The sequence below is a fragment of the Pseudorasbora parva genome, chromosome 9 (genome assembly GCF_024679245.1).
Source record: "Pseudorasbora parva isolate DD20220531a chromosome 9, ASM2467924v1, whole genome shotgun sequence".
Taxonomy (NCBI): domain Eukaryota; kingdom Metazoa; phylum Chordata; class Actinopteri; order Cypriniformes; family Gobionidae; genus Pseudorasbora; species Pseudorasbora parva.
This window is the reverse complement of record NC_090180.1, coordinates 9,534,332-9,555,755: the sequence shown is the minus strand read 5'-3', so window position 1 is coordinate 9,555,755 and position 21,424 is coordinate 9,534,332. Positions and strand designations below refer to the sequence as shown.

The 21,424-nt window shown below is 36.6% G+C and overlaps 2 protein-coding genes across 3 annotated transcripts in view; one reads left to right on the top strand and one right to left on the bottom strand.

Annotated features, from left to right (window-relative positions):
• Positions 1-8,831: 8,831 nt before the first annotated feature.
• On the bottom strand, positions 8,832-14,122 carry LOC137090070 (bone morphogenetic protein 4). Of its 2 annotated transcripts, XM_067453773.1 has the most exons (3): positions 13,672-14,122; positions 10,698-10,960; positions 8,832-10,014 (listed from the first exon to the last, which is right to left on the bottom strand). In XM_067453773.1, the coding sequence occupies exons 2-3, from the start codon at positions 10,909-10,911 to the stop codon at positions 9,269-9,271; spliced, it is 960 nt and encodes a 319-aa protein (XP_067309874.1). In that variant the 5' UTR covers positions 10,912-10,960; positions 13,672-14,122; the 3' UTR covers positions 8,832-9,268. The 2 variants fall into 2 exon arrangements, with proteins under 2 accessions (XP_067309874.1, XP_067309873.1); XM_067453772.1 differs by lacking the exon at positions 13,672-14,122 and having other exon boundaries at positions 10,698-11,534.
• A 46-nt stretch (positions 14,123-14,168) lies between these two features.
• Positions 14,169-21,424, top strand: part of mast3a (microtubule associated serine/threonine kinase 3a) — a 39,643-nt gene continuing 32,387 nt past the window's right edge. Inside the window, exon 1 of the mRNA XM_067453766.1 lies at positions 14,169-14,344. Coding sequence (XP_067309867.1) covers positions 14,306-14,344 — 39 coding nt within the window. The 5' untranslated portion in view covers positions 14,169-14,305. The remainder of the gene's footprint in view (positions 14,345-21,424) is intronic.

The following is a 21,424-nucleotide window of genomic DNA, read 5'->3' as shown; positions in this document are numbered from 1 at the left end:
TGGAGCGCGCGGGTCCTCGTCTGTTCTACAGCCTATGGTTCTACAGATTCGAGGAGTAACTTACAGGTGATGGTCATAGGCTATAATTAGAATATCATCAAAAAGTTGATTTATTTCACTCATTTAATTCCAAAAGTGAAACTTGTATATTATATTCATTTCCTACACACAGACTGATATTTAAAATGTTTATTTATTTTAATTTGGATGATTATAACGGATAACTAAGGAAAATCCCAAATTCAGTATCTCAGAAAATTTAAATATTACTTAAGACCAATACAAAGAAAGGATTTTCAGAAATATTGGCCAACTGAAAAGTATGAACATGAAAAGTATGAGCGTGTGCCGCACTTTGAGGTGTAGCATGGAGTCGATCAGTCTGTGGCACTGCAGGTGTTATGAGAGCAGGTTGTTCTGATAATGGCCTTCAGCTCTTCTGCATTGTTGGGTCTGGCATATCATCGCATGTGTGCAGGTGCCATGTCCTGTTGGAAAATGAAATCTGCATCTCCATAAAGTTGGTCAGCTGCAGGAAGTGCTCTAAAACGTCCTGGTATACGACTGCGTTGACCTTGGACCTCAGAAAACACAGTGGACCAACACCAGCAGATGACATGGCACCCCAAACCATCACTGACTGTGGAAACTTTACACTGGACCTCAAGCAACATGGATTGAATGCCTCTCCTCTCCTCTCCTCTCCTCTCCTCTCCTCTCCTCTCCTCTCCTCTCCTCTCCTCTCCTCTCCTCTCCTCTCCTCATTATGGGACCCTTATTGTCAAAGGAAATGAAAAATTTAGTGCTCAGCAGTACTTTTTGTCTTTAGCCCAGGCAAGGCGCTTTTGACGATGTTTGTTCAAGAGTGGCTTGACACAAGGAATGCGACCGCTGAAACCCATTTCTTGCATACGTCTGTGGGTAGTGGTTCTTGAAGCACTGCCTCCAGCTGCAGTCCACTCTTTGTGAATCTCCGCCACATTTTTGAATGGGTTTTGTTTCACAATCCTCTCCAGGGTGCGGTTATCTATTGCTTGTACACTTTCTTTCTACCACATATTTTCCTTCCCTTCGCCTCTCTATTGATGTGCTTGGACACAGAGCTCTGTGAACAGCCAGCCTCTTTTGCAATGACCTTATGTGTCTTGCCCTCCTTGTGCAAGGTGTCAATGGTCATCTTTTGGACATCTGTCAAGTCAGCAGACTTCCCCATGATAGTGTAGCCTACAGAACTAGACTGAGAGACCATTTAAAGTCCTTTGCAGGTGTTTTAAGTTTATTAGCTGATTCGAGTGTGGCACCAGATGTCTTCAATTGAACCTTTTCACAATATTCTAATTTTCTGCGATAATGAATTTTTGAATTTTCCTCAGTCGTCAGTTATAATCATCAAAATTAAGAGAAATAAACATTTTAAATATATCAGTCTGTGTGTAATGAATTAATATAATATACAAGTTTCACTTTTTGAATTGAAGTAGTGAAATCAATCAACTTTTTGATGATATTCTAATTATATGACCAGCACCTGTATGTGTGAACAAATGCATATTAGGAATGGTAGTAAGGTGACGCTGATTCGGAACAGCAACAGTTCTTTAATAACTTTTAAAATAAAATTATGATATTATTTATTTTAATTAACGATTTAAACAGATAAAACAAATCTAATTAAGGCAAATATTTTCTCAGACGTTGTGATACAATTATTGGCCTTAACTATATAAATAAAATAAAACAAACAAAATTTGTGTGTGTGTGTGTGTGTGTGTGTGTGTGTGTGTGTGTGTGTGTGTGTGTGTGTGTGTGTGTGTGTGTGTGTGTGTGTGTGTGTGTGTGTGTGTGTGTGTGTATAGTTTTAGCTCAAAATTACCCCACAGATAATTTTTTATAGCATGTTAAAATTGTCATTTTTCGAGGGTGAGCAAAACCGTGCGTTTTTTGTGTGTCCCTTTATATGCAAATGAGCTGGTGCTCACGGCGGAGCTTCAAGAATCACATGATGTATAAATGTTTAGCCTTTTCTGTTCAAGCCTAAGTTAGACAATGATGGAGAGATACGAGAAGAAGTGACAACATGCAACAAGATGTTCCCGAATGTAGTTTAAGGGGAGTTAACTATCTTCAAGTCGTTGATTAGCATATTCCGTCATTATAACCTCACCCCTTTTGTTGCGTGTTCCTGGGGGTGGGTTTATGTAAATTTCAGGGTTAATGATGTCACTAACCCAGGGGAAGCTTGCGTAGTCCCTACCAGCCATTTGATGCCATTAAAAAGCTATTTCTGTAAAAGATAATATCATTCTTTGCTTTGAACTTTGAGTATCATGACTTTGCCGATGTTGTTTATGCTCAAACAGCAACATGACACATTAACTGTTAAAAAAAGGGAAATCATAACCATGCCTTTAAGAGTCATTTGTTGAGTAATGAGATAGTGTTGGAATTTGTGCGTGTTAAGTTTAAACTGTAGATTTATCATTGTTAAGGAAGGAAATGTCAAGAGATCCTTCAGTTCCCAAATTAATTTTGAATTAGAAAATAAGAACGATTCTCGGTTCCCAACTCTAATGAAGAAAAAACTCTCTGCCACGAGCTGTTCGATGTCGGGTTCATCCAGACGTGTCATGATGCTTATTGTCAACATTGCTGAGAATGGGTCTCAAAGTAACACATTAAGTAAGTGCTTGTTCAAAATATTGTTTGGTTATAGCTCTTTGTTTTTTTTAATAAATGGAACTTCTTGCAGCCGTCTCAGTCAATTTGATCAATATGAAACAAAACTATTTTTTAACTATTTTGTAAAATACAATTTAACAGAACCATGAACACATGTGGAAGGAAGTGTTTTACAGCAGGTATGTTTTTTAAATAGAGAAGTTCTGTATAGTTGAGATAACAATCAGATGTTGCATAATATGTGCCGTTACATGCCAGTTTGGTATAGGGTCATTTGCAGTAGCCAACTAGCCACTATTTTACTCCCACGTGTCTCTGGTTCATAAATCGTGATTAAATAGTTTTAAAAGTGATATTTATAGGCTACATCACAGTCCTGAAAATAAAAACAGAGGCAAAGAAGTGAAGTCACAATCTTGCCACCTTAAGGCAAAGCTTAACTCATGAAGAACCGATTTAGCTCCTGTTTATCTGTCTAAAGCAAACCTAACACTGGAAAATCAAGTTTCTTAGTTTAGCCTTCTAGTTTAGGCTAAGTAGACAAACAGAGATGTTTGACATACTAACACAACATGTTGTACTTAAAAAGCAATTTTTCCACTGAACCCGGAATCATTTTCCATAAATTCTGTGGATTTGAATTTGGGGTTTTCCAGTTTGATGCTATTGTCAACATTGCTGAGAATGGGTCTCAAAGTAACACATTAAGTAACTTTTGTAATCAAGAATGATGTAGTTTTTTTTTTACAAATATTAATAAGAGCATTAATTACACTATTTCGTCCTCACATTTTGCTCACTGTCAAAGATTAAGAATCATGCAAACATTTCAGTTTGAAGGCACATGCATTATTTTTAACACCAGGGGGTGATAAAAGCACAAGTGACCAGGACAGTGTCCGCAACTTGCTTTTTTTTAACCTTAAAGTTTCATTGTTTTGCCCTCTTTTTGAAACCACATACCAAAATTAGTCCCAGTGAAAACAGTGAGAATTAGTTAATTGTGCTAACTGGTCTTGCAATGTTAGCATAACTAAGTTCCTCATTTTCTAGAGGATGTCTATATCAACACTTCCCACAACATCTGAGTTACTGTCATGTTTTATATATTTTTCTAATTTTGAGCTTCAGTTTGAAGTCTTGAGCTGGTTAACCAACTTTAATTGTTGTATCTTCAAACTATCCCATTCAGTGATTTTCTGGTAGGCGACTTGGTAAATGTGTGGGCCAGTGTATATTGTTTCCAATAGCTTTCATAGCATGATTTAAACTGAAGGCTGTATGATCAGCATTGGATGAAAATATGCAGAACAAATGGTGTGTTTCATGAACAATCTGGACACTGGTAACGATTGAGAGGTCATGCTCAGCTATTATTATGTGCATATAATTTATTGCTAGAGCCTACAAATCTCATTTCAGAGCAAATAACTGTTTATAGGAAGACAACAGGAAGAATGATTGTGTGGGGGTTTGAATTTCCAGGTTGCATGACTTCTCCACCGAAAGAGGAACTTTAAGACTTTCTGCAAAAAGAAACTCCAAACGGCAGCTTGAACATTTCTGCCAGCAACTGATACAGACATATGTGATATAGTTTCACCAAGGCTACACACAATATGGTAAGGTTATATCTATTATGAACTATACATTTGGGTTACATTAGTATAAACTATTTCATGGTTAATTTGATTGATTTCATGGTACATCACATTATTTAAAAGTATATCACTTTCTCTTGTTACAAAGTACATTGCTGTGGATGTTTTCTGATTTAAGTGATTGAATGTTTGCTGTCATTTTAGATATTATAACATCATTTTTTTTTATCTTTTTAGGCCATGCATGATAATACCACTATTTGCTCAGTAAGTAATTCTACAGATGACTGCATGATTAACAGCCCGTCACTTGGACTTGCTGTTGGTTTGCCTATTTTCCTTGTGGCTTTGCTTCTGGTGGGGATAGCAGTGCTACTGTGGTTTCGACACAGAAAATCAGTTGATATTGAGTTATCTAATAAACTTAAGAGCCAAGATAAGAGCCACGATGGTCATTCCAGGGAGTCTCCGTACAGTGGATATGCCGGAGGACTTCAACCTGCACCGCAGAGCCCAATCTATGAGAACTTTCAGAGTGGACAGTCCAATCTGCACGAATTTCAGAGTCGTGCTGTACAAAGCGAGGACACGCACAGGTAAAGTACAAAAGTCTAATCGGTATATGTGCGTGTAAGCCCCTACGGTAATGTAGATCACCAGAAATTGGGTGATGAGGAGAAGTCTTTGAAGTAAAAATGGAATTTCCTCCTGAATTCTATTTGCTCTCTGTTTTGCAAGATCACTGTGACATCTGAATGTGTGGAAATAGTATTATAACAGTCAGATTAAAAGGGGTTTTTCCGTTATATATTATACATATTCATTGGTTTATATGCTGGTGTAAATTTTGCAATTCACCTTTTTATAATGTGTTTTAATGTGGCATTTGAGGATTTAACTGAGTTTTCAAGAACTGAATTTCACTTTTGCCCCCATTTAGAGCCCATCAAGCATACCTGGAGTGTGATCCGCATGATGCAATCTACAGCAATGATCCTGCCCTCTTCCATCCAGATCAGGCTGAAATCTCAGAGGATGTTTACATCATGCCAGATGCTTGAAAGTCTGAAATGTTTTGCTGTCCAATATTAAATCTTTTAGTTCCGTGAAATCATTTGTGATTTGTGTGGCATGATGTGAAACAAAAACAAGTCCTTATTTTCAGATGGTAAAATGAAGGGCAAAACATTCTGCCCAAGACATAGACTTGACCTGAGCCATTCGAATGCCCTCACAAACATTACATGAGCCAGTTTAGTTTACTGACTAAACTCAGAGACAGCAAAACATAATCATGACCTCACTGATCACAGTTTAACAGGTGTAAATAATCCCTGCTGAAACGTGAAGGCACCAGAGTGAATGCTCCATTCTAGCACAGACTGGTTTATTCTGGTTTGGTGGACCAACATAGCTAAGTTGTTCTAGTTGAGATGCTGGGCCATATGCTGGACTTTTCAGCAAGGTTTTTATTTTATTTTATTTTTTATCATGTTTTTTATGTTTTAAAAGCATGTTTCCCATTTTTTTCCTGTTTAAATGTTTGGGGTTAGTAAGATTTTTTAATACTTTTTAGAAATTAATACTTTTATTTAGCAAGGATGCATGAAATTGATCAGAAGTGACAGTAAAATACATTTATCATGTTAAAAAATAGTTATATTTAAAATAAATGCAGTTTTTTATCAATCTAAACAAATCCTGATAAAAATGTATTATGTAAGCAGCATATCATGTGACACTGAAAACTGTTTTAATGACTGATTAAAAATATCTGAATAAATTATGAATAATTTTATTTTTTTAGATGAATAAATTACATTTTAAAATTTATTTCAAAAACAACAGAAAATCTTACAGATCCTAAACTTTTGAATGGTAGTGTATGTGCAGTGCATGTCACATGCCTCATATTTATAAGATTTATGCTTACACCTATACAAAACTTTTTTTTCAAGCTTTCATATCAATTAGGTGACAGTAATAACTATCCGTCTTGACTGTGCCTTGATATAGCCTTGTGATCCTTATGTCACTGTGACTCGCTGAAATCTTCTCTTTCCGTGATTAGCTACAAATTAGCTGAGAGTGTCTTTTCCACTTCCACAACTAAATGAAACAAGTGGAACATTAGACAAGTAGGCAGGTTTATATGGCACCATGAAGCCATCAAAATGTCGCAATCAGAAACGTACAATTCTGTCTTTGCAATTCAGTATGAAAAAGTTTAACATAATTGCTGCATATCCTGTTGGCAAGGCACTGTTTCAGATATATGTTTCTCAACCTTAGATCTCAAATGATATGGTTGTTGACTTTAAATAAACTTTTAATTAGCCTACAGTCAGGTAATGACTGTTGATCAAAGTTTAAACATTGCATTGGCCCAGTCCCACTAACCTGCATACTTTAGATAGTAGCTTCAGAAACAGGGCTCAAATATGTGAGAAATTCACTTGCACTCTATTTTATATATATTTTTGGTCGTGAACATGCATTTGTATGCCTTGCAAACCTAAATATTTGATTTGTGAAGTGTGCTTGTCGACTTTTTCAAGTTGTCAGTGAGGTAATATTGTCTGTTGACAGACAATGTTTTGGCAAATTTACAAGAATAACTTGTGATGGTCTTGTTAGCTTATAGTAAATTTATGGCTGTCTCTGAGTTCTCTGTAATTTCCAGCTATTGTTGAAAAATGTCTTTGTAAAGAAAGCGTTATATTTTATTCGATACACCTTGCTAGTGTGCTAGTACGTTTTTTGCCTTCAGAACTGCCTTAATCTTTTTTGGAAGATTCAGCAAAATGCTGGAAACATTTCTCAGAGATTTTCATGATGCGAATCTCCTGTTATACCACATCCCCAAAAATGTTCTATTGAATTGAGATCTGAGGAGTGTGGAGGCCGTTTGAGTAAACTCACTGTCATGTTCAAGAAACCAGTTTAAGATCATTTGAGCTTTTTGGCATGTCACATTATCCTGCCGGAAATAGTAAGCGGCCCAAAGTGTGCCAAGAAAAAAACCCCCACACCATTACACCACCACCAGCAGCAGCCTCAGTTGTTGATTCAAGACAGGATAGATCCATGCTTTCATGTTGTTTATGCCAAATTCTGACCCTAACATCTGAATGTTGCAGCAGAAATTGAAACTCATCAGACCAGGCAACAGTTTTGTCAAATTTTGGTGAGCCATAATTTCCTGTTCTGAGCTGACAGAAGTGACACCTGGTGTGTCTTCTGCTGATGTAGCCCATCTGCCTTAAGTTTTGACCTCTTCTGCATACCTCGGTTGTAAAGTGGTTATTTGAGTTACTGTTGCCTTTCTTTCAGCGTCTGGCACCAGCAACCATGCCACGTTTAAAATCACTTACTTTCTTCTTCACTTTCTGATGCTCAGTTTGAACTTTAGCAGATTGTCTTCACCATGTATGCCCAAGTGCATTAAGTTGCTGCCATATGATTGGCTGATTACATATTTGTGTTAAAGAGCAGTTGAAGGTGTACATAATTAAGAATACTGTGCATATATAAACATTTACATGTAAAATGTAAAACCATAATAATATTTTTTAATTTATTTTTTAAATAAGACAAAATTAAAATAGATATATGCAAATAGACAATATTACAATTCTGGCAGCAAAACTTTTGTTTTGAAGGAGCTTTCAGTGGTCCCTACTGACACATTTCATCCAAACAGTTTCCAGTTGACTGGCACAGTCAGATATGTTGAGGTGAATTTCTGTACTACTGTACTCACATCTACTGAAGTAAAGAGCAATTGCTTGTTTATTTCGCCATATTATTTGATCAAACATTCAAAACAATCAGAACATTTAAGCCTACTAAAACACTGTTATTGATGAATGAGACAGTATACTTTTTCTTTGAAGCAAATAAAGTGATAGTAATAAGTATAAGGTCATTTTGCTTCTTGCTTGATTGTGTAATCATTATGATTATTATCATTATCAATGAAATGATTGCATTGTGTCAAAACAATACATCAGTTAATAAATGTATCTCAAGAATATTTACAGTCAAGAGTCAAAAGACAACCAATTTTTATGGACTACAGAAGTGACATTATTATGTAAATACTAAGTTACAAATGAACTCATGCCTCCGCTGCGCTTGCTTCAGAGAGCATTCACTCTCTGGTCAAGGCCAATGAAACGTAAATGTGCGCTTTCAAGGCTACAGATGTAAGACCTGGGCTATCTTTATAGATGGGATATTATTGGATAACATGGATAAATATATTTTATGGATGGCTGACCTCACCTTGAAGTATTATCTAATTGAGCGGATATTGCATGTTGAGTGTAATTTAAAAGTTTACACTTTATGTTAAACATATTGTGAATTCATTTCATAGTTCATTGTTATATGACCTATAGTGAGTCATACACAGATGATTCATTTTGATGGTCTATTTTCTGCAATTTAATAGCATGAGGAGGTAATTTCAATGTGGATTCAAAGCTTTTTAACAACATCCATAGTTTTCATAGCAGCTCAAATAATATGAGGACATTCATCTTATATTCAGAGAGGATGTTGAATTGTTTTTATTGAAATGTGAACAGTGATTCATGCGCTAAACATCCATACTGAAAATATATGATCATTTCCTTACTTTATTAACATTCTTTCAAAAATACAAAAGGTAACTTGATTCATTCGTAACACAGTAACAAACTAATAAAAAAAGGTACAAAACTTTTCAAATAAATTAAAATAAATAACTTGATATTCCAGTATGCCAATCATGTGAAAATACAGTCAACATGGCAGTGTATGCAGGAAAGCAGGCATCTGGTTTCAAAAGAAGCCAAACTATTTTACACACCTGAGCAACGTAACCAAATGTGTGTGAGAACGTTTAATTGGCTGGATATTTCGGCTTCTTTTCATCTTCTCTATTAAAAGTTTAATGTTCAGTCAAATAATCAGTGTCCTTTAAAAACATGTGCCAATGTTGCTCATGCACAGTGGCACTTACTAACTATCAAATCGTTGAAAGGTGTGAGTTTCAGCTTTCCACGACTGTCATAGTGCATGAGAACCATTGGCTCATAGGCAGCTGGTACGCAGCAGGGCCCGGGTGTCATTCCTTTGGACATAAGATGCAGACGAGACTTAACCTGTGTATGCATACTGGCAGGTTTATAATTATGTGGACAGGAACCATCACAGTAGTGCATAGAATAGCCCGAAGGAGCGATAACCCAGTCTGACCAGCCGATCTCTTTGAAGGAAACATTTAAGGACTTTCTCTTGCAGTGACCTTCATCCTCAACACTTTCCTCCTTAGTAGAAAGAGCTCTCCTGCTTCTCCTCCCTTCTTGGTCAAGTTGTAAAAGAACCCGAGGCATGGATTGTGTTCTCACTTCTTGTTTTTTGAGGAGGCAAATTTCAACAATTAAAAGCTCAGCACTTGTGTCCTTAAGCCACTTCTCAACTGCAACTGTTAAATCCAACATGACATTCCGAGACCTCAAGTCCCTCGTATGAAATACAGTCTCTTTATGATAACCAGTTGTATGTATTCTAACCACAATGTCTTTTGATAGCCACGGCTGGCCGGGTGAAATTTTGTCAATGTGAGGTCTCTTAATTCGCAGCCTTGCGTGTTTAAGGTTGACTCCAGTTTTGATGCGCGAGTTCTTGTGGAAAGCAGCTCTGAACCACTGTTGCCTTGAATCCATGCTTGAATTCAGAGGATGTACTGTTAGGAAAACAACAAAGAAAAACTGAAATTACACAATACCAGACCAAATCTGAATGTGGAATACTAATATCTATCTATCTATCTATCTATCTATCTATCTATCTATCTATCTATCTATCTATCTATCTATCTATCTATCTATCTATCTATCTATCTATCTATCTATCTATCTATCTATCTATCTATCTACTTGAGTACAGTGAATATGTACATTTAATTAAAAACAAATATACATATGTTTTGTGTGGATGTATATATTGATAGACACAAACAGAGAACCAGAACAAATATTGACTTTGCTACATTCAGTTCAGTAAAACATTACATTAAAACTGAGTTAAAAATAATAACAAATTAGACAATGCAAACTATATACACATATATAGATAGTGTTTTCCATTTGTCCAATATTCTCCTTGAACCTAATATATATATAGCCATATTGAGTTCAAAATATATATATATAGATAGATAGATAGATAGATAGATAGATAGATAGATAGATAGATAGATAGATAGATAGATAGATAGATAGATAGATATGTATGTATGTATGTATGTGTGTGTCTAAAATAAATCCACTTTTAACACATATACACAGATTTTTAAACCAAATTTACTTTGCTTTTAAATTACAAAATTAAACTATTTTAATTTGCGTAATTATAATAAAATCTTACCTGTCGTGGGAAAGAGCAAAGTAGAGGCTCTTCTTGCAGGCTGGAGCTCCTGCTCTTCACTGGAATTCCCTTTTAGCAGTTGTCCAATTCTCCTATACTGACGGTACATCCTGACCAAGTCCTGGTGAGAAGCTCTTCCACCAGACCTGGGTGGTGCGTCCATCCCCAGGTACTCCAGAATAATGCTCTTCAGAGCCTCAAGCTGCAGGCCCATGTACGTTTCCTCATGCTCCCGTTGAGCTGTAGACTCTCTCAGACAAGAGCTAAAAATAACAGCCCCAACAGAAAGGAGAAAGCACTGTGCTACTGAGTTCTGCATGGCAAGTTCTTTTGGTTTGTGCTGTCTTTGTGTTGGTCAGTGCAATGAATGACATTCCAGACATGCTTTAATTTATACAGGTACAGGCCACGCCTCACCGGAGAGGATTGCTCATCTACACCCACATAGAAACTACACGTAAAGTAGCCATTCCCTACCCTAGACAATGACATCATGCCAATATGACTTTAGAATAATGCAGTCACCCCAAAGTGAAATTTTTTCCTGAACTTTGGACTTAAACACACACACACACACACACACACACACACACACACACACACACACACACACACACACGTTTGTGAATTGTGGGGACATTCCATAGGCGCAATGGTTTTTATTTTGTACAAACCGTATTCCGCTATACTGCCCCCGCTTCTAAAACTACCCATCACAGGAAACATTCTGCATTTTTACATTTTCAAAAAAACTCATCCTGTATGATTTATAAGCATTTTGAAAAATGGGGACATGGGTAATGTCCTCATATTTCACCTTCTTCTGTAATAGCTGTGCATTATACACATTTGTGTCCTGATATGTCACAAAAACAAGCAGACACACGCACACACACACACACACACACACACACACACACACACACACACACACACACACACACACACACACACACACACACACACACACACACACACACTCTGTTTTCATGTAGGACACAAACTTGATTACATGTGGAACGATAGACGGCAGTAGAACAAAACTCACATATGGTAGTAAAATAAAGCAAGACAGATCTAAACAAACCAGAAAAAAGGTTGAATAATTTGCATAAATGTCTAAGCTTAGCCTATTTGTCACATGTTGCATGTCACATGCTCAGATGACTCTTCTAAGGTAAAAAGTGTGTGAAAGGTTTTTAGGTACGTTTCAAACAAACAGTGTGGCGTTCGTGCTGTCAGAATGCCAAACGTACCACATTGAGTAATGGAGCACTATTTGAGCCAAACAAAACAACAACTGTATTTAAAAGACGAAGGAAGGTTGTCATAAACACAATACACACCCACAATTATTTATTTTTTTAAGAAACACAGTTGTTACACCAGACAAATGACATTTATTATCCTAAATATAGCCTATATAGATTTTTCAGCCCCCCTCTCTGAAAGTGCATCTAACACTCTTGGTGTTACATCTGTTGCCATTGCAACGGGTTAAAGGGCACGTTTGAGTGTTTAAAATGTGCGCTGTTGTCAAGTTCATCCAGTTATTTTACAACTAAATTACAACAATACACACTTACAAAGTATGACATAATTTTGCAAACTACATTAAGAGACATCGCCACATTTAGATCACAGATAAAACAAGACTTTACTGTAATCTGTGATAATCCATGTCAGTGAGGCTACTGTGATGATATTCTAAAGCAGAATTGCATCATAAGACACCCATATAGAGCAGCTGTGTGTTCACAATGCTAAGCGTTACTGGTTAATTCTATCAAAAGTACTATTTAAAAAGTAGTAATAATGTTTGTCCATCTGTTCCTCTTTGGGACATACATTATGATATATAAGGATACGCATATAAGCAAGAATGACCATCTCCAGGATGATTTTTTTTTTTTTTTTAAGAGCAGTCTCCCAATTTTTGGTGTCAAACATGTGCTTTCTGAAGATGAATATAGATAGATGACTCCCTCTAGTGGTTACTATTGAAAATAACAAAAACAGAAGAAAAAAAGCTAGTGGCATTGATTTTTTTTTTAAACGTTAAATATTTTGGGGGGGATGGGATATTTTAAAAGAAAATAATTGTTATATAGTATATAATATATAATATATAATATATAAGTCAATATAAATAGAAAGACAATGTAAGTCACATATAACCTAACAAAAAGTAGGCTACTGAAGCTTAATAAAAAAAACTTTAAAAAAAAACTGAATCACAGCAGAAAGTCAAAGCTCACAAAAAATCCTAAAATCAATGAGAATCTAAAAACTAAAATTAATTAACGAACGGGGAAGACATCAGGGAAAAGATCAGCCTCAAAAGCTGGATATAATAATCATTGTCATGCTCAAACAACTCTAACAAGCACAAATGATCCTGCCTTTGTTCCAGAAACGCAGTGCATCAGGCGCACACAGTAATAGAAAAGGACAAAAAGCAGTGGACTGTAAAGACCACACTCATCTTGATTTACCACAACTAGTAGGCTAACTGCAGAGAAAATAAATAAATAAATACATACATAAATGAAAAAAGAATGACTAAAGGAAACTATAATCACTAATTTAAAAAATAAACATGCACAATGTGCACTCAAACATTTGGATATTAAAAACAACTGATAATTCACATGGTAAAGGTATTTTAAAGATTGTGTTCTGTGCATAAAAAGAGAGCAGACAGGGACAAAGTGTGACTCATGCAGTGCTGTGATGTTTTTCAATCAATGTTCCATTGTTACATCAAAGCATCGTGGTGCCACTTGGAGACAGACAATAATTAATCAGGAGACAATATCCCACATGACTGCAGTGCCAGCCTATACTGCCCAAATTATTCCAGTATACTTTTGAAAATGGGAATGTTTAATCAGCAAAACCAAACTGTTTTTTCATATATCTAAGGTTTTCACATTTAGCAAAAGACAAAGAGTTAAATACAATATATACTCACATCCCAAAGTGCTCTCATGATGCTCATATGTGGGTTCATTCATCAATATCTTGGGTGTTCCCAGTAGCCTATTCTGATAGCCTAATTAAATCCTTGGTGAAATAGGCCTATATGTTTTTTGTTTTGTTTTTCCTCGTAGCTAAACATCAATATCAAAATTAGATTACAAAATTGACATTCAATTCCAGCATATATTAACATTTTTAACCTTAAGGGTACCAGATAGAATAATTTATCTGCTAAGCTAAAGGAAAATTCAACTAGGCTAATAAACAATCATGTATTCGGCTATTCATTTGACGCATTAGTACACAGTAAAAATCGCTTCACAGATACATTTTGGTTAAGATTTTTTCTTTAAATTAACTACCGTCTACATTGCCTAAATTAATATGAAAGACAGCACTTCAAGAAGCTACTCAGAACAACAACCTGATTCGTGTCGCTACCGCCTGATTGTACTTCAGATTCGTGTTTTGATTGGTTCCTCGCAGACACTCTCATCCTCTAGTCAGGTGACAGTGCTTACTGTTTCAGGGATGGACTGGGTGACTACATATATCATGAATAAAAGACATTTCTCGCAACGGGATGGCTTAAATTAACCATAGGAATCCTACAAAATTTATTCATAATGGATGAGCCAAATATACTGAGGCGGCGTGGTCTCCAGGTAAGAGTGCTTAAAGACAGTAGGCTATTATTTTTATTTCGAATATGTTATGATATCTCTATTTAACAACATAAATCTAGTGGTTTATCTGTATCAGAATGTTTTTATTTATTTTTTAACGCGGACGGTGCATTTAGTCGCTCATTTAGCTATAGCCTATCACGCGTTTCGCATCCGCTAACGTTACAAAATTGAACAGAATCTCATGTATTTGAAATGGTTTGATTGGACGCGGCGAGTGTTGGAAATAAACGGGTTTTTGAGTACATATTTGGTAATTATAGAATATATATATTATATATTAGCGACATTGGGGGGGAAAAAAACAGCTGTTGATTTTATGCACATTGGTTTTTAAAACCAGTGAAGTCGACACGTTTCATCAGCAGTTGCCATGGTGATTACTGGATTTGTTTTGCTTCGATCTGTTTATGTTGGAAAGACCTCCCTTTTTCCACGAAACTCCTAATAAAATAATGTATAGGCTATGGATTTTCAAAGTTTTGTGATATATTTGCAACAGTTTTTACAACTGTAAAAAAAAAAAAAAAGAAAAAAAAACAAGATTTTTGCTCCCAGATGTTAGTAGCAGATCCTTTAAGTAGGCCTACTTTAAATTGCAAAGCGGTACCTTCATAGATCGGACTTGTTTGTTCAACACATCCTACAGATGCTCGATTGGATTGAGATCTGGGGAATTTGGAGGCCAGGTCAACACCTAAAACTTTCCTCCATTCGTGAACTGTTTTTGCTCTGTGGCAGGGCACATTATCCTGCTGAAAGAGGCCACAGCCACCATGGAATACTGTTTCCATGAAAGGGTGTACATGGTCTGCAACAATGCTTAGGTAGGTGGTGCGTGTCAAAGTAACATCCACATGGATGGCAGGACCCAAGGTTTCCCAGCAGAACATTGCCCAAAGCATGACACTGTCTCAGCCGGCTTGCCTTCTTCCCATAGTGCATCCTGGTGCCATGTGTTCTCCAGGTAAGCAACACACACGCACCTGGCTATCTGGCTTGATGTAAAAGAAAATGTGATTCATCAGACCAGGCCACCTTCCATTGCTCCGTGGTCCAGTTCTGATGCTTACTGTTGGCGCTTTCGGCCTGGGTATAAAGGCCCATACGCAACAAACTTTGATCCACTGTGTTTTCTGACACCTTTCTTTCAGAACCAGCATTAACTTCTTGAGTAATTTGAGCTACAGTAGCTTGTATGTTTGATCGGACCACCCTGTCACCGGTTCACCACTATTCCTTCCTTCTACCACTGACCACTGCAGACCGGAAACACCCCACAAGAGCAGTTTTGGAGATACTCTCAGCCATTCCCAAATTCAACAATTTGGCCCTTGCCAAACTCGCTCAAATCCTTTACACCAATTTCCTCTGCTTCTAACATATCAACTTTGAGGACAAAATTTTGTCTTGCTGCCTTCGTTATTAGAAGATTAGATATAATTTGTTTTTTTGTTTTTACCTCATTATTGTTGTTTTTTTCTCTTTATAAATCTTTTATTTTTCTATAGGCCTACAGAGAATTGCAACTTTTTCACCTCAGGAGGATGGTGGTCATGTTCTGTATGATTGTGATTGTTCTGTAGTTAATTTTTAAATGGTTAATTAAACAAATGTTTAATCAGTTTTGTAGTAGTGTTTCAGCTCACCCCAGTTACACAACATGACCTGTAGTACGTTTTAAGTGAAATGCCTTTCTGATGTTCTGTCTACACATCATGTCTAACCTGTTATTTAGAAGTAAACCTGAATTTCTGTTTCTCACTGTTGCATCATCCACAACTGCATGCACATAGGTGTGTAAAACATAGTGACACAAAGGTTACATGTTTTGACAGAAGACGCAGCAATGGAATTATGTTTTAAAGTTTTATTTTCAAAAAAGACACCTAATGTGTAATATCAGTACATACATTTGTTGACTTCCCAAGCTTGAGCTTTACTTTGGCAGTGAGTGCTGTGAAAGATATAAAGATATATTGTTTATTTTTGTAAAACAGAAAGAGTAGCGTACAGTGCATCCGGAAAGTAGGCTGTTCACAGCGCTTCACTTTTCCACATTTTATGTTAAAGCCTTATTCCAAAATATATTAAATTTAAAAAAAAATTCCTCAATTCTACAAACAATACCCCATAATGATTCTGTGAGAAAAGTTTGTTTAAAATATTTGCAAATGTATTAAAAAATAAAATAAAAATCACATCTACGTAAGTATTCACAGCCTTTGCCATAACCAAGCCTGCAGCATTCCTTTCAGAAACTGAAGCCTCCGCGCCTCGATCGCCCCCCGGTGACCAGTCCCAGTATAGCCGCCCCTCTGTGTTTTCTAATGGACGCGAGGCAAACTAAACAATAAAATTACACTTCAAATATTTTTTCCCCAAAGTTAGTTTATGTCATTGAAGGCAGTTACCATCACGATGATTTCATTTCAAGTGTTCGTTTTTAAAATAAGTTTAGTTTTAGTTAGTTATTTGATGCTATAAAAAAGGGGGGGGGGGTCACTTAATGATTGACAGCTGAGACTGACGGCTTCTCTGAGTGAAGTCATCACTGAGGCACTAATGGACTTTTTTCGGGATTTTTGGGAGCATATCGGAGCTTTAGCTTTAATTGCTACATTTCACACCATCATAATTCATTGTTCTGCATCTGTGAGAATGTGGGCGGGCTTTTGATATTGCGACTGTACTTCCTGCTCTACTTCCTGCGCTCTACTGCGCAACTCTGGTCCCGAGATTTCAGCGCCGTGCAGGCCGTCTGAAAGCTTTAACTCTGCTCTGCGGGAACGGATGATGACGCGTCGTCCATATTTTTTACGGTCTATGGCCATAACACTCAAAATTGAGCTCAAGTGCATCCTGTTTCCACTGATCATCCTTGAGATGTTTCTATAACTTGATTGGAGTCCACCTGTGGTAAATTAAGTTGACTGGACATGATTAGGAAAGGCAGACACCTGTCTATATAAGGTCCCTCAGTTAACATGTGCATGTGTAACCCCACCTGTTCGAACTGCCCGCTCCAAGCAGGACTCGAAACCGTGTCCGCCGGCATGAGAGTCGGACCGTCTAATAAGGAGGCTAAAGACTGCAGCCTCTAATGTCAGTTGCTAGAGTGTCTCTTGTGATCAGAGAAGTGAGGTTTACTCGCACAGCAATTACTAGCTGGCCTCTGTTACACATGTCAGAGCACAAACCAAGTCAAAGGAATTCTCTATAGTCCACACCGAGACAAGATTGTATTGAGGCACAGATATGGGGAAGGGGACAGAAACGTTTCTGATGCATTGAAGGTTCCAATGAGCACAGTGGCCTCCAACATCTGTAAATGGAAGAAATTTGTAAACCCCCAGGTCTCTTCCTAGAGCTGACAGCCCGGCCAAACTGCGATTTGGCAATGTACACAACACGCTTACGTTTAAAACATTAAACAGTATGTGTAAACAAAAAAAATATAGGTAAATAACAAAAGCACTATAAGCTCAAAGCAGCGTGAAAGATTCTTGTTGTGGTGGTGATATTATAACTCAGTTTCATTCATTAATTTTATCAAAAGTAACATTTTATAAGCTTAATTTCTATTTTCATCTAAGTAATTCCAAACATCGCGAGGCAACAACGACATTATGTGATCAAATACACTCAACTTATTAACCGCGCCACCCTGTGGATTTAGTTATAACTGTAAGATTTAGAGTGCATCATGGATTCACAGCATTTACAGACAGCAAATCAACACAGAATAATTCGAATAGTATTCTTAGTTTCCGAATATTAATTACTGATTAAATATTCTAATATTCCCCTTCTCTTTGGCCTGAATGACAAGTGTCATATCTGGAGGAAACCAGGCACTGCTCATCACCTGGCCAATACCATCCCTACAGTAAAGCATGGTGGTGGCAGCATCATGCTGTGGGGGTGTTTTTCAGCAACAGGAACTGGGAGACTAGTTAGGATCGAGGAAAAGATGGATGCAGCAAAGTACTGAGTAAGAATGTGACAAGTACCGAGTAGGGATGTCACAAGTACAAGTACACAAGTAGTGAAGTCGGTACTGAAATTTAAAAAAAGGATACCAGCATTTCTGTAGAACTGGTAATACCGACTCCAGAGTATATTCGGTACCCGCAGCTGTTCAGTCGCTTCCGTGTTTATCTATGTCCAGGGCTTGACTTTAAACAAATATATACTAGTGTCTATGAATATTAAACTGCAAAATACTATTTCAATATTACTCCTGCATGTTCTGTGTCTCTGTGTGAATGATGCACAGATGCGCAGTTTCGTTTGCAGCTCTCTCGCGCACACACACACACACACACACACACACACACACAGATATATGCCCACACACGCGTGACACTCGCTGTCTTTTTAGCTTCTACCGTGTCACTTTATGATGAGGATATGAATGCATAAACCGTCACTTCATGAGAATTTACTGTTTTATTTGAAAAAACATGATATTGTCATATCATTAACACAGACACTTATGGCAACCCGTCAAATTAAAAGTTTGGTTTAAAGAATTTTTTTAAAGAAATTGAAAAAAAATTAAGAAATTGACAGAAATATATTATGTTCTGTTGTATAGTAGATTTAGCTATGTGTAATAATAATAAGCTACTAATGATAATACAAATTATTATGCCTAGCTTATTTCTCACTTGATCTTTTGTATGAACAATGTTTACTTTTAAACAGCATGTAGCCTTTAAATGCTTATGTATTATTTAATCGTGATATAATGATTATCATCATAAATAATAAACTCATTTAATATATATATATATATATATATATATATATATATATATATATATATATATATATATATATATATATATATATATATATTTTTATAAATAGTTAAAGGAACTATATGTAAGAAATGTATTTCAATTATAATAATAAGGCCCTGATATGTCACTAGACATTAAGAAATCATGTTAATTTCAAATACTCATATCACTCAAAACAGTAGTCCGGGCAGGATATTGTCATTTATTTAAAAGTTGTTGTTGCAGCCCTCAACTGATGTTGATGTTGGCATGTTGTGTTTTGGCCTGAAGCTCTGCCCTCCACCTATCTACCAATCACAAAGTCAGTAGTGTTTCGGCATCTGGGTTGCCAGATCTGCTCTAGTTACCACAGCTGCAGCTCCAAACGTTCCTATTGATCCTGCAGCCTATCTGGCAACCTTGAGTCAGGGGGGAGGGGAGAGGGGATACACCTGCAGTACCAGTTTTGGCCACACTCTTACATACACTTCCTGTATATAAAACATACATCTATATACATATATAATATCCTTGGGGAAAGGCACAAAACTATCGCAGAATGAACAAGACAACCTTTGTTATTGGTCTTTTACAAGACACCCATTCAAAGCGACAAAATACACTACATTGATAGTCCCCTTGAAACACGACAGCCCTATAAAACAAAAAAAGGAGCTGACACAAACAGCTCATACTTCTGAGGACTGACAAATTTATATCCAAAAAAGCAGTCCATAAGACTGAGTTCTGGATCTCAATCATTATTGATGCAATAATCATTCCAGCATCACAAATAGTTTTATGGAAATGGTTTGGCTTTTGACCTGAGCATTATTTGTAATGGAGCTGAAGAAGAAAGTAAGGGTTGACATATGTCTCCAAATAAGCACTTAAACTTTTTAAGAGAACTTTTGTACCATGCATAAACAGAACTCTTTTATGAGTTCTAGGATTATACGCTCCAGCTAATGAAGTATTCATTTGGCCTCGTACATCCTGACTGTCTTCAGATGTCCACCCAAATATTTAGTGGCATTGAGCCCACAGACAGTGATTCTCCAGCTAAAAAGGGAAAATGAGACATTGAAAAGCTTCACTTTTCAGAATTTGCCTGGAAGTTTGCTATTAACAAGGAATTTTGTGAGGTCATAGCATAATTTGATTAAAATAATTATGATTTAAGGCCATAAAGTTTTATAAGCATTAAATCAAGAGCCAGTGAAAATACTAAAACACTATTATATCTAGAAATGCAAAAACAAAATTGCTCTATTTTTTTTTTTAGCTGTGTAGCATTTATGTGGGAAGCAACAGTTTAGACTGAGGCTGTTAAAGGGTTCACCCCAAAAAAAATTTTTTTTTCATTAATCACTCGCCCTCATGCCGTTCCAGACCTGTCAGAAATCTTCGGAACACAAATTAAGATATTTTCATTAAAATCAAATGGCTCAGAAAGGCCTCCATTGGCAGGAATGACATTTCCTCTCTTAAGACCCATAAAAGGCACTAGAGACGTCATTAAAAAGCCTGTCTCACTAAAGTAATTTTATGAAGCGATGAGAATAGTTTTTGTGCGCAAAAAACGAACTAAATAACGACTTATATAGGCTAGGGATTGCCGATTTCAAAACACGGCTTAATTCCTGAAGCTTCAGAGCTTAATCAATCAGCGTATCGATTCAGGATTCGGATTAGGATACGTGTGTCAAACCAACAAACTGCTGAAATCACGTGACTTTGGCGATTCGATCTGAACCACTGATTCGATACACTGATTCATAGCTTCATGAAGCAGTGTTTTGAAATTGGCCATCACTATACAAGTTATTTCGTTGTTGTTGTTTTTTTTTGCGCACAAAGACTACTCTTGTTACTTCATACAGTTAGAGTCACTGTAGCGTAGTGAGATTTTAACAACGTTCTTTACCTTTTATGGGTTTTAAGAGTGGAAATGACATTGGTGTCAATTAAGGCCTTTTTGAGCCATCGCATTTCAACACAAATATCTTAATTTGTTTTCCGAAGATGAACGGAGGTCTTACGAGTGTCGAACGACTTGAGGGTAAGTAATTAATTACAGAATTTTAATTTTTAGTTGAACTAACCCTTTAAACTCTATAAACAGGAATGCTTTCTCTGTATAAGACAAATCTTGATTTCTTAATTTGATCTTAATTTCTGGTTTAAAACTTTCGCTAAGAATTAATTAAGGCAATGTCACAAAGATCAGTGGTTTTAAATGTCATTATATGACTATTGTCATGTATGATCA